Source organism: Thermobia domestica, chromosome 15, assembly GCF_964235325.1.
Source record: "Thermobia domestica chromosome 15, izTheDome1.hap1.1, whole genome shotgun sequence".
In the NCBI taxonomy this organism is placed as follows: Eukaryota; Metazoa; Arthropoda; class Insecta; order Zygentoma; family Lepismatidae; genus Thermobia; species Thermobia domestica.
Genome location: NC_137468.1, coordinates 110,948,894 through 110,963,268, shown reverse-complemented (window position 1 = coordinate 110,963,268; position 14,375 = coordinate 110,948,894). Strand labels below are relative to the sequence as shown.

The 14,375-nt window shown below is 36.1% G+C and overlaps 1 protein-coding gene across 2 annotated transcripts in view; it reads right to left on the bottom strand.

The window, feature by feature from the left end:
- Positions 1 to 443: 443 nt before the first annotated feature.
- The window catches only part of LOC145671199 (uncharacterized), a 270,858-nt gene continuing 256,926 nt past the window's right edge, over positions 444 to 14,375 (bottom strand). For both annotated transcript variants that reach the window (XM_081740054.1, XM_081740053.1), the window contains exon 9: positions 444 to 11,980. In XM_081740054.1, coding sequence (XP_081596180.1) covers positions 9,665 to 11,980 — 2,316 coding nt within the window. In that variant the 3' untranslated portion in view covers positions 444 to 9,664. The remainder of the gene's footprint in view (positions 11,981 to 14,375) is intronic.

Genomic DNA, 14,375 nt, shown 5'->3' with positions numbered 1-14,375 from the left:
TATAATTAAAACCCATCCCAGAGTTTGGAACTCTTAAAAGTAGCTCTAAGTAGCAGTATTACAACCCACCGACCCCTTCCCCCCTAGAAGTCCGTCCTGGATCCACCCTTGGATGAAATATATGTTCAAAATGACCAAAAGTGGACTTGATTTCGTATTTCGCCGTAAAATTTCCTTTTAGTGTATGTGTGTGAAAAAGGAAAACTTAAATTGAGCCAAATTGCTATGAGGGAGCCAGAAAAGAAAAGAAATCCTCTTTAAATTGTTTATACCCAATTTATTTACATTTAACTAACTCTTTCATTGTACAGATCGCTTTTATAATAATATACGCTTTATTTACAAATACGATTGTAAGTACCGTACAACATATAGAAACTAATGCATACTTGTACACACAGAACAATCCAGCTGCTATAATGCAGCAATCTAACAGGAACAAGTTTTTTTTAATTATTTTTTATTTTATTTAAGCACAAATTGTAACTTAAGATGAAACGACGCATTTAACGACAAGCATACATATATGATTCTCACAGACAGGAACAAAATATATGACAAAACAGAGGAGAAAAGAACAAAGTTTTACATATACACAACTCTTCAGAAACTATACTATGCATGTACAAGAAGCGTCGAACAATAATATCCTTACGTTATTAGCGTATTTTCTATATTACAAGCAATCCCTTGTATTTAGTAAAATGAGGTTGATTACTTTTCAAATGCGTTATTTTTTTGTTTCACAGTCTTGAATCAGTTCATTTTTTCTCAAGTTTTCGAACGGAAGGGGACCTGAAGTGTTCCCTTGCTACTGTATCTAAGCGGACAATACAACCCATATATTGTCAGCTTTTTTTTTCTTCCAAGTAGGCTACTAAGTACGTACACGGAACGAAAACTCCCTTCCGCGAAAAGCGTATAACAAGAAAACTATAAAACAACAAATCAAATACCTGTAACGAACGAAATGCATAGAGGTCTTGCACCGAAGCTGTACTTGTAACAATTAAAAATGTATTTTAAAATTCGATATTTTAAAAGCTTAGTGCTTCTTTGCTTTGTGATAATAAATTTATTCTTACTGTCAATACATAATATGTCAATGTTGGTTAAATCTTAATATTTCGAGGGAGCCAAGATAAGGCATATTTAGTTCTCTCGCCTTTTCTATCTTCATAAATATAAATGGAAGCAAATACAAAATAAACTTTATTACACTACAGTACAATGAATATCATTAACTACAGTCGCTTCAAATTTAGTATTGCGTTTCAGAACTACCCAAATAGTTCTTGCCGGACCTAAGAAAATCTTGAAAACCTTGAAATGCATTGCCAAATAAAATAGTGTCCACAATGTTGACTAATAAGGAATCATAACACACACTATTTTTTTAAGTAACTGTTTATTTATATTCGTATTTTAATAAATTATGATAAACGGGGAAAGGGAGAGAATTTACGTCACCTTGGCTCCTTGTAAGTAACAATTAAAGCAAATAGCAACATTTATTCTTTGAAATTATAACACCTCGGTTGTGTTAATTATTTTAGTATGACAAAGTCCTATAAGAACTTCAATATCCATAGATACAGAACAAGTAATTTAATAATAATTAAAAAAAAAAGTCAAATTTTCACCATGTACAATACTAGCTATGAACTCGGATTTTCGAAGTGCCATACTCTACGACTTCATGCTTAATAACAAGTTTCCTCATCTTTAACCAAAAAATAGATAACCTAATTTCATTTCATACTCTATTTCATACAACATACATTTATTAAGTAATCTTCTGCCTTCTAAATTACGTTTAGATTTGCTCATCAACGCTGCATGTATTTCCAGAGATTATCTCCAAACTAACTTTTGTGCCGTGTTCAATACCATAAAAATTACCATTATTCTTCTTTTTCTTTGCAAATGTTAAGAAAAGCAAAAATGAGTTTCAACTCAATTTCTCAACTTTTACGAGTTAGGAAATTTGTTAGTAAAATGAAGTTCATGTATTCGATACAAACTTTGTGAACATTTGAAATTTTAAATACATAAATACATTTGAATACAATTTATTATTCACATTCAATTGTATAATAATTAAATTATACGTACTAAAATTATTATTAATACTTAAACAGAGAAAAAATCAATCTGAACTAATTACTGACACTTGCAACATGATTCAGTTTAGTTGGACTGAAACTACTAGGTGTAAATTACGATATTTACTATGTACAAAATTTACTGAAGTCACGTCTAGTCTTGGTAAGATCCGTTGTATCTAAGAATACTGCGTTTTTGTTGAAAGGTGTGAATATTTCGACACCAAAAGTGTAATTATAGAATTAGAATGGCGCAGTGGTAAACCCTCATTTCTGAAGCACAGTCAAGATCTCAAATTCTAACATTACAAGTAAACGAACATCAAATACGTTTCTTAAAAAATCTTTCTTTACTAGATTCTTCCATTTCCTCCCATTCGATACTGATTTACCAGTTACTCCATCATCATTCACTTCATTTTTTAACATCAACACAAAACTAAACCATGCCAATGTTTACAAAATTAACTATTGCTTATATCACACTTATTGGAAGATCACTTGCCCGCATTAAGGTCATCCGCACACTTTTCTTAAACCTAAAGAGCTCATGAATATGATAGTGAATTTAAAGAAATAAAGCCATCTATTGTTCTCTTAAAAGTAGCGGCGGCGATAAGGAAGAAATTATCCAATTTTTGTTCCCGTCTAATAGCCTCTTAATGTTAAGGCCTGTCTACATGACATAGTAGACTTTTCTTTCGCAATCTTATATTAATCTAACGGGAAGCCTATATAAATAGTGCCTACAGCAGTAATTTAGTTTAGTAATCTACGGTACGTCATTAAAATTCTGGTTTGTTAGGGTAAGACTATGTTTACCAATTTATTCAAAAACAAAGTAAAATTAAAGAGGTAACTGAATTATATTGCGCGCCTAATAACTGGGTCGCCAAAGCAAAAGATATACGTTCCGACATTACATTTGAAGGTATTTGATTATAACGACAAATCTTTGCCTCCAATTGCCTTTACTGCTCAAAAGCACTCTATATTTTCATCCTTAGAACTGAGTGAATGAAAGGAGTAAAGGAGTAAGGAGTAGGCTAAAGGAGAGTATAAATTGAAATGGTAACCTTACTGCTCATTAAAATCGCATGGTTAGAGATATAAAGAACATGTATGTGTCATAATGACAAATTACCCAGTAAGACGAAAATATTTTATACATTCATTACAGATACTAATGAATAACTCTAAAAATTTGTGGGTTTGTGTAAAAGGCTTACTCCTCATATTGAACAAAACTCAGACATTAAATTAATCCATTCACTACCAACTAACACAAGCCAAATAGGGTCGAACTGTGCATCGGGAAAAATGTTCTACCACTGACTAGTGAGACATCAGGTGCGAACTGTCCTGTTTGTAAATAATATCTAAGTATTATTTATAAGCAAACCAAGCTAGTTTTGTTTCTAGTTTAACATCTCGCTAACATAATAATTTTATTTATATTATTAATAACTTATTTGGACTATTATGCAATATTTATAAAATTTTATTGTCTAGAAACTAAACATGGACTCAAGTTGCAGATATTCCGTCTCTTAAGGCAGCGTTTCTAATTTTTTTAATAAGGTCCATTTTATTAATCAGAATGTTCTACGGTCCACCTTCCTCTTGTCCTCTTTCAAAGTAAATTTATTATTATTATTTTATTTATGTTTAGAGTATTCTTATATTTTTAACATAGCATTAATTTCAATTCCCTTAATTTTATATTCGCATTAAATAAGAAAAAATGTTAGTAAAAAAACCGAAGGTTATCAAGAATACAACAGTAGATTTATATAACCCATTAGAATATGTATGGTAAAGTTGGGGCAAACGGACAGGGGGGCAAACGGACATGTACTAAGAAAATTAGTTGCTACAAAAATACAGAGTTTCCAATCCTGAGTCAGCCATAGTGTGTGAGCAGTGACAGTTGTGTAGAAAACAGGTGCACAGCAAGAAACTGAAAAAAGTCTGTGTTGTAGTATACAAGAGCAAAAGAAGAGAAGAACTAGAAGAAAGGTAAGTTGTACAGAGTACGGTTATATAATTAATATATTGTATCTTAAGCTATAAGTACGTAAACACAAGGCAACAGGTGAAGTGCTTTATAGTTAGCGTACAACGCGGGAAGAAGTAACCATGCACAACAACTCCCGCAAGTATCTGCCACCTGTTGAGGAAAATCATAAGTACATGATTAGGTCATTGATGTGGGGCAAACGGACATAAGCTTTGAGGGGCAGACGGACAGCTGTATTTTCCGTTATTTTCCAAGGAGAAAACTAGGCGTTTGTCAGGAAAATACCTGTAGCTTGTAAGTATATCATTAAAAATAACGAAGCAATATATTTAGGAACATTTTGATTTCGTTACAGAAATGGTTCGTCAACGAGAACGAAATACAGAGAGATGCAAGTGGGATGAAAATGCAATGTTAGCTGCCGTACAAGCTGTGAGGAAAGATAAGATGCCTCTTTCAACTGCTGCCAAAACGTTCAACGTGCCTCGTAATTCACTAAGAAGACGAGTGTTCGCGAAGGACGCTATTCCTAAATTTGGGCAACATACAACGTTTTCGAATGACATAGAGAGCCAGTTAGAAAAGCATCTCCTTGAATTAGACAACATTGGTTATGGGTTAACTATTGAAGAATTGAGAAGGCTCGTGTACAGATTTGCTGTAGTGAATAATTATAATCACCCATTTAATAGTGACACTCAAATGGCTGGAAGAGACTGGGTTAGGGGTTTCCTGTCGCGGCACAAGCAACTTAGTCTTCGGGTGGCAGAGGGCCTATCATTTGCAAGAGCAAGACATGTAACTAGAGAGAATGTGCAACACTTTTATGACAACCTCTCTAATTTGATGGAACGATATAACTTAGTGAATGAACCAGGCAAAATATTTAATTGTGATGAGACTGGTCTTCAGCTAATATACAAACCAAAAAAACAAATTTCTAAATGTGGGAAACGCGACGTCATATGTCAAACAACAGGGGAGAAGGGGGAAACTGTTAGTGTAATGGCGTGTGTGTCAGCAGCTGGTCAGTATGTTCCACCATTTGTAATCTTTAAAGGACAAAGAATGAAAGAGGACATCTTGATGCACGTGCCTCCTGGTAGCAAAGTAGTGCTATCGGAGAGTGGATATATGAAGTGGGAACAATTTTCGCAATTCATAGATCATTTTATTCACCATAAACCACCTGGGGATGTTATTCTTATACTAGATGGACATAGATCGCACTCGACAGATGTAACAACCCTAGAAAAGGCTGTTGCAAACAAAATTCATATGCTTTGTCTTCCTCCCCACAGTTCACATGTACTTCAACCATTGGATGTGTCTTTTTTTGCACCTTTGAAATCATATTATAATGACGCATGCCGTAATCATGTGCGACGATTTCCTGGGAAGGGAATAAGCAAAACTTCGTTTGGAGCAATTTTAACGGAAGCATGGAATCGTGCGGCAACAGTTGGAAATGCTTCACATGGATTCACGAGTTGTGGAATATTTCCTTTCAACCCCAACAAACTTTCGGATCATGTATTCACCCCGTCAACAGTTTATTCTACACCAGTCTCCGCTGCAGAAGCAAATACAACCATACATCCTGCACCACTAACCGCTACACAGGCTACACCAGTGTCTACATCACCCACAGCTACACAGGCTAATGCAGCGTTGGATCCAACACCATCGTCTTCAAGCCATGATCATACAACGATGCATCTTCACTCAACTCCATCTTCGGCATCTTCATCCGTCTGTACCGACCAATCCTTTGCGGATCAATCAAAATTAGAAGGAGTTACTTTCGCATCACTGAGTCCTCTTCCTAGTACTTCAGGCACATCTGCAACAGGTAGGGTACGTCGCACAGGATCATCAAGAATCTTGACTGATCAGAATAATATACGTGACCTTAGAGAAAAGAAACGAAAAACTGTCTCTTCCAAGTCATCGATGAAGAAGAAATCTAAAGTGGAGGTGGACTTACGAAACATTTGTTGTGCGTGCAGAAAAGCATATACCGAAGGTGAAAACTGGGTCCAATGTACCACATGTTCGTTTTGGTTTCATGTAAACTGTGTTACTGACGGTGATGATCCTTTTTTTGCATGTAATCAGTGTAAAATAGATTCTGATGATTAGATATGATGATGTCCGTTTGCCCCAGCACAACTGTCCTTCTGCCCCTTATATGAGGGGCATACGGACACTTTGAACCACTAGGTATTTTTGGTAATGCTTTGAAATTGACATGTCCTAAATTATATGTTTCAGTGTCAATGTATACCTCTATGATGTAAGTTTACTTTGCTTTGTGTTTTCCATTTTAATTGTTTCAAATATATATGATATAACTGAAAATATGCTTATGGTGTCCGTTTGCCCCAGCTTTACCATATAATCTTTACCTTATTAGATTGCTCTTGGACTGGGGTTTAGCGTCCCTTTTAGCATCGAGGCTATATATGGACCTAGAGTTTAAGATGGAATACGAACCATCGTAATGCGTTCACATTTGTCAAGGTTCTCCCACTTGTGCACCAAAGGTGCATGTGCAAGCTACTAGATCAGCGGGAAGAGCATTCATTTTATCTGATTAAGATTCTAACTACAATGCGTAATTTGCAATTCTCTTGAATTTGTTTATTTATTTTGAGCTCATGTTCAATCTAAGAGGATCACATTTTGGTCCGCGAACCACAGTTTGAGAAACGTTGTCTTTAAGTTAATATCAAGACGCCAATACATAGAAATTACCATCATTAAATTGCAAGAAAAATATGATGCAACAATTTCAACAGTTAGCTTTCTTAAAATCAAAACAAAATGTAACAGGTATTACAGTGAAGGATGAAATAAACAAAAAGAAATTGACACATTTGTTTGTGAAACTACACCATAAGAAAAATCCGAGTCCACTGTTTGGATATACATGCCGCTATTTGCCTTATTATAATAAGAAAACCATTTTGTACAACGATATTATTGCAAGAAAAAATTCTACAGAAATAAAGTTAAATAAGTTAAAACTATATTAAAATTATAGAACTGTTATACGAAAACCTATCACTTAGAGAAGGGTTACATTCGCGAATAGAAAGACAAAAGTTCATTTTGTAATTCGACAGGTTAGTCTATTAACTTGACTAGATATGAACAGAATAGATAAAGTATCATATTAATTTGTATGTTATTGAGGTTAATAAATTCCACTTTTTAAGGCTGTAGACCACCGAGAGAGCTACGGTTCTTTTTATTCCGCATAAGTATATTAAGAAGTATTCTTTCTGTCTTTTCATTGAAACCAAGACTAACCATCATTATTTTAATTAAAGACACTTGCTTTCAATAATTTTGAGTTACATTTTAAAACCCGTTTGTTGGATTGGTTTTAGGTCCCTTTCAGGCTATATAGGACGTAAACCTACATGTTAATGTGAGATCCGAACCATATAAGTCTCCACTGGGAATCGTACTTGTGTCTCCAGCGCCACAGACGCGTACGTTAACCATATATCCATGAGGGAGCTCTTCTTAAAATAGGAACTTAACATACGACTTTTCTTGTGGGAAATCGTTTTTGCATAGAGAAAGACAGTGAGAGGATGATAACAAGGATATTATAGGTGGATATTAAACATCAATAACCTGGTTAGGTTAGCTTGCACAAGTTATAATCTAATGTAGACTTTTATTTATGTAGCAATGAACCTTTGGGTTTCTGAACCGTGGTTAGTTAAGGATTTACAATACAATAAGCCATCTTTGTTTTTGTTTATTTATTTAACCAAATGATTTATATCCAGCATAATAGTTATCTTTAATTTGACATGGACAATATTTCAATGGTTTAGTTTCACTGAATTCTTCTTCAAATTCTGGCTTGCTCTGTGGAAACACAATGGTATTGCTTAATTTTAATATCCCTTGCTTTGTGAATATTACATTAGGTTATACATACTTTCAATATTTAAAAATAAAATCTACTTTAAGCAATATTAAACTAATATATAATGTAAACCAGGGACGCACACGAGACGAGACGAGACAGAATTTTCCAGACAAAATGCGAAATATACATTTTTTAAATAAAGAAAAATACATTTTTCGAGTCGAGACATCACTTGTACAGCACATTTTCGAGACGAGGCAGCCTCAAATCTTGTCTCGTGCGCATCCCTAAAACACACGTCGACAAAGCAAGGAACATTTAAACAGATTTGAAGAAGAAAGTAGTAAAATCAAATTATTAAAATTCCAGTTCATTTCAAACGGAAGAGAAAAGAAAACTCCCATATAATAAATCAATGGGCTAAAAAAAGAAGATGGCGCTGGGACTCTACATCGTTAAGGAATACTAAAATGGCAATGAAGAAGGAATCTAATACAATATCTCTTATTTTAACTATAAATAATATTTTCCCATACAAATCAAGAATAGAAACATTAAGTATGATCTTTGTAGTCTACAGCCTTTACAACAACACTGCAATTTTTAATAGAGATACTGGCAAACGACAGACATGCTCAAATGTTCAACATATTACATATAACTTACTTTAATTTAATTCCAACCATTTTTAATCAAAATTAAATTTTACTCTGGCGAAAAACTCGGCTAAGTCTTAATTTCCTATCAAATAATTACACTGTTAAAAAAAAAGTAACAGTAATTATGTAAACAAAACTTATACAGTATATACATACACATAAGACATTCTAAAATTGATTCAACAACACTGACTTGAACAGTACGCGTCTGAATATATTATACAGAAAATAGAATAGGCATCACTGGAACATAATTTTTGCATCACTGAAATTAAATATTTCTAATAAAACAATCAAAAATAATCCACCAAACACTCGATATCTAATCTTAAATATTTTCTAAATAATAAAACAGCCTCGGAATCAAGAATTCTTTAAATTTCATTCATTCTCTTCTATTGAAAAATCAGTCCTAGTTGGTGCTCAGTCTTCGTCAAAAAATCCTGGGAGATTCTGCCTACGAAAATTCACAACGGAATACGTATATTGGGAAAGATTTTTTTTTTTTTTTTTTAATTATCAGTTGATACGAACATTGTAATTTTGAGATGCTTTCCACATTATAAACCTACAAGTCACTAAGAAACATCAGCCATGGCGAAAAAGTTAATTGATGGTAATTCTTCTTTCCTTTTCTTTATTTTGTACTGCATAAATATACCATCACTCGATTGGAAAACCACAAATAACAAGGAATTTGTACAGGTACATAAAGCAAATATAACTGAACTCGCACTGGTCTTCATCACTTCGATACACTTCGTTTACGCTCATTGTTTTCACAACTTCACGCTACCCAGCAGGTACGGATACATTTTTTAGAGATCACATAATGTATAAACACATACGTACACGATGTTCCTTGTTTAGCGACAGGAACACACACAGCACTCACCATCCTCGTTTACATATTGAACCAGTGTTTTATTTGATACAAGCGTTCAAACTCCGCCACACGTCCTGTTGATTCGCACTTACACACATTGTCTCATTTAGCATTCGCTTCTGCTGCTCGAACTGTCAGTCCAGCGGCTACTTTTTCAATGTTTCTCGTTAAATTTTCGATCTTCCTTATGGAAGACACCTGGGCCGGTAATTTATGTGTTCCAAACGGTTTCGCTTGCCTCCCACCAGTTATGGCATTTGCGGCTCTTTCAAGATCGTTTTTATTTCGTGAGTCCATGGTAAGTTGCTGTAAACGACTTTGCGCTTGCTGTCGAAAAAGCAAGGATGGATTAGGAATGTGACGGACAGCCTGGTTGGGTCCTGGCTTGCCTCCTGGGAAAAGTTCATGAAGGCGCGGTGGAGGGACCGTTGCCTTCCCTCGACCGCTGGTGGCTGTACCGTTCTCTGCCGGGGGTGAAGGGGAAGGGGAGGACCCAGAGGACAAAGAAGAAGGTCGTGGTTTATTTGTCGGAACCGGAATTCGCAACGGGGGTGGTGGACTACGCATTAAGCCGGTGGATCTGGCGGTTGTTCCACCTCCCCTTTGATAGCCTGTCACGCCTCTTCCAGTCCCCATCCCAGAAGGAAGTGGTGTCCTCATGCCCCGCCCAGGGGCCGCTGTTGAACCACCTCTTGTGGCAGCTGCCATGGCTAAGTTTAAATTCCGGATTTGCACAGCAGTATCAGACAGAGTCATTAAGTTCCGCATCGCTGCATTATTGAAGACAGATGCAGCTGCTGCTGCTGTAGTATTGGGGACAGGCGGGGTGGAGCGACTAGAACCACGTGCCCCTTCACCGTTGAGTGCAAGACTTGATAGTTGTCGATTTACCAGTGTTTGGGCAATCGATAAAATTGTCTGAGTAGCTTGCCCTTTAGCAGGTTTGGCGGGTGAACGTGGGCTTGGTGGAGCAGGACTTGGAGTTTTACTTGGTGACCTCGGTGGTATACTTGGAAGTGAAGGAGAGTCGGACTTCCGAGATGACTTTCCTGATAAGTCCAATGCACCAATATCATCATGTTTCGGCTCCTCTTCTTCCTCAGCATCTTCTGTTTCTCCTTGACCATTTTCAGCTTTGGTTCCATTCTCTGGAGGTGACGACCCATTTTGATTATTTGTTTCTGTTGAAACATTTTGAGGTGATTTACGCTGTTTAACTTCTTGTAAAGATGAAATTGAAGGTGGTTTCGGTGTTGGAGGGGGAGGAGGAGGTTGTGAAGGAGTGGAAAGAGGCTTCTGCAGTTGTGCTTGTTGCGACGGTGGTTTCTGATCTTTTCTTTGTTGGGCTCCAGTTTTACTATAATCTGTAGCGGGTAAAGCTTTAGGAACTGGTGGAACTTGTGCCGGTTGAGTGACTTTTTGATCTTTACGAGATTGTTTTTTCAAGTCCGTGGTAATGGTGATTTTAACAGGTACTGGTGTAACAGCTTCTTTCTTTGGTTTTTCTAACTGTGGAGGTGGAGAAGAAGATGGTGCTTGTGAAGGTGATTCTTGTTGTGACGGAAGTTCTTGTGGAGGTGATGCTGGTTGTTCTGGGGGCACAGGTTTCGGAGTTGGGGGTTTCGGTGACGGGGACTTTTCTTTCGGAGTATCTTCTTTTTGAGAATTTTCCCTCTCAGTTTCGACCACTTCTTCGTTTTCTTCTATGGACGGATACGTAGTTTGCTCTTCCGTGGTAGATTCTGTGTTGTTGTTATTGTTGTCCTCTGATACATCAGGGGTTGGCGATTGCTGATCGTTGTTATCTGGTTGTTCATCGCTTTCTGGAGGATCCTGCACATCCTGTTCTTCTGTCGCCGCCTCTGGCTCTGCCTGTGGAGTTGATGGAAGTTGATTCTCACAATCAATCTCAGTCTGTGGTACTGATTGTGGTTCTTGCACTGTATTATCTTCTTCTTGTAAATTTTCATCCTTCGCTTCCTCTTCTAATGGTTCAGATTCCATCTCTTCTTCTTCCTCGTCTTCTTTAGGGGTGTCTTGGTCCACTTCCATGGGATTTGATTCTTCAGTCTCTTGTTCGGGTTCAGGCGCTGATATTTTTAAGCTTCCCTCTTCGTCTTCATCTTCCCCCTCACCTTCGGCAGATCTCTGCTCTAGACTTTCTACTGCCTCGGAAGCAACTTCCTCCGGTTCTTCTTGCGATTTTCGAATTTCTTGTTCCCCTTCTCCCCCTCCTCCTCCTTCCTGTTCTTCTTCTTCAACCGTCTCTTGTTTAGTTTCCTCTTCAGGTTCTTCTAGACGCGGTATTTTTTGCGGAGGCTCTTCTGCCTCTGGCACTGGTGTGTCAGCAGCAGTCTTTAGGGCAGGCCTTGGTCTTGGTCGTTCAAATATCCGATATGAAAAACGCATGGGAGCATTCTGTAAGAAGAGAAGAAAAAATATTCCGTTAAAAACTGGAAATGCTACGCTCTGTTAAAAATCAATGCACAGTTGACAACGAAATAAATAAGACATTATTTTTTTCTTTTCATAGATTTAAATACGAATACAAGGAACATGTATTGTGACCCCCCCCCCAAAAAAAAGTAACTTTTTGCGCTTCTTCCTGGACAAGTGGCTTATGCGTGTGCTCTCCGTGCGCATGGCCCTGGTGGAAGTATTAAGCTTTGGATCCCGCAGACCCAAGTAATACTGTAGTTCGGATCCAAGAATTCACTAAACTTCAGTTAATCATTTTTTTTCTTTACTACTGTGACCACAGAACCGTCAACCATTAGTAACAATTTTAGCCTGACAAAAAATTTCAGGATTTTCTCGTTGAGTATCAAATATTTTAATTTTAATTTTTCTCTCCACTTACTATAAGGTTGGTTGGGTCACTTAGAGTGTATATGATACCTTTTCAACACCACGGTTAAATGAAATGTATCTACAGTTAGTAGTAGCTCTTGAGAGAAGTACTATTGATAGAATTAATACACTAGGTAAGTTCTCTTCCCTTAGTTTGTAAGAATAAATGTTTACATTTTTTTTTTTTTTTTTACCGAAGCGATTTCCCTACGAATCTGATATCTGAAGCAACACGAGCTTCAACCAGGAAACGAATCCGGGTTATCGTTGCGAAGGCATGTATGCTAGCCATATGGCCACCAAGGAGGAGATCTCAAATTTACAATTACAAATAATATTGGAAACTTAAAACGTATACTGTAATCAATAGTAATCATCTTCGTAGCTAAGAAATTAATTAATTTTTGAATAAGTATAATTACTTTGTGATCGTTTACATTCATTCATATATATTTTAATAAATCAAAATACATCACCGCAGAATTTCACGAAAATATTGTATTTACTAACTTAAACTCATGTCAAACTAATAGGGATGCGCATGAGAAAAGGTTTGAGGCTGTCTCGTCTCGAAAGTGTGCTGTAAAAGTGATGTTCCGACTCGATAAATGTATATTTCTCTATTGTAGGAGCTGTGTCTCTACTCGAATTTTGTCAGGAAAATTTTCTCGGCCCGTTTCGTGCACATCCCTGTGCAACTCGTGCCTAGTTTTCTTTTTTTCTTTTTTCTTTCTTTTTTTTTAAAAAATTACAAACGGAAGCCTACTTTTAACCTAGAATGCACAGTGTATCACCACATTGCTGTACTAGATTTTAAAGAAAAGAAGCATCCTCAAAAATACGAATTACATTCACGGTTCCACATTTTCTTTAAAGCGTAGACTATATACTTAGATATATAGTATTTTCTATTTACAATATTCAGATATGTACAGATGCTGGAAAACTTACAGAAAGTAGTACGTAACAAAACTATGTTGTAATACTTATTTATATTTATTTATTATTCGTTAAACTTATTAAATTATGTGAATTAACTCTGTGCGTGTGTTTCAAACGAATTTCTGTCTCGAAAGCGAAGAGGTTACAACTAAGAACGATTAATTTACACATTCAAGTTATCTTTGTAACCATACTATATCATATATATTAGGAGATAAATAAAGAACAAAACTAGTAACGTCCAAAATCCTACATTAATAAAGTTTGACTAATTATTGTTATTTTTTAGAAAGCTTCTTCTTCTTCTTCATCATATTATTATTATTATTTATTTATTTATTTTTTTGTAATATCAATAGACACTAACATTACAAGTAGTATGTGTGTGTTACTGTTAAAAAACAAGACGCAACAGATACAATTTGCTACTTAACAGTGTATTTTTACAGGCACTGTAAGTCAGGCCCGTAATGCACTGGGTGTCTAGGGGAGACCAGGTCCCCCTAAATTTTTACTGGCCCCACTAACATTTTCACGGAAGGCTTGCAAATGAACATGATGATGAACTACTGTATACTACGGTTGGATCGGGCCCCCCTAACTTCTATCGCCCCCCCCCCAACATTTTTGGGCTAGCTACGGGTCTGCTGTAAATAAAAATAAAACTATTTGTTTCAGCAAAATTAAAATTAGGCTAATAATCATTATTCGAACAAACGACATATTCTTTAGCGTAACAAAAATTGATTTCTTTCCATTTACTCGAAAACTACAGATGACAATTTACTTTCATCATTTGTTTAGCTCCCTCTGGTCTATCGATTTATGTTATATTTTATCCTTGGACAAAATAGTTATACAAAAATCTAAGTTTAATTGTTAATAATAACCTTTTGGGTATAGCCTATATAATTAAACATACTGCATAACGGTATTTCATAAAAGTTATGCTCCATTCTTCTCCATACCCACCCCCATGAAGCTGAATCATAACATAGTCTATCTGTTATGTTCCGCCGTC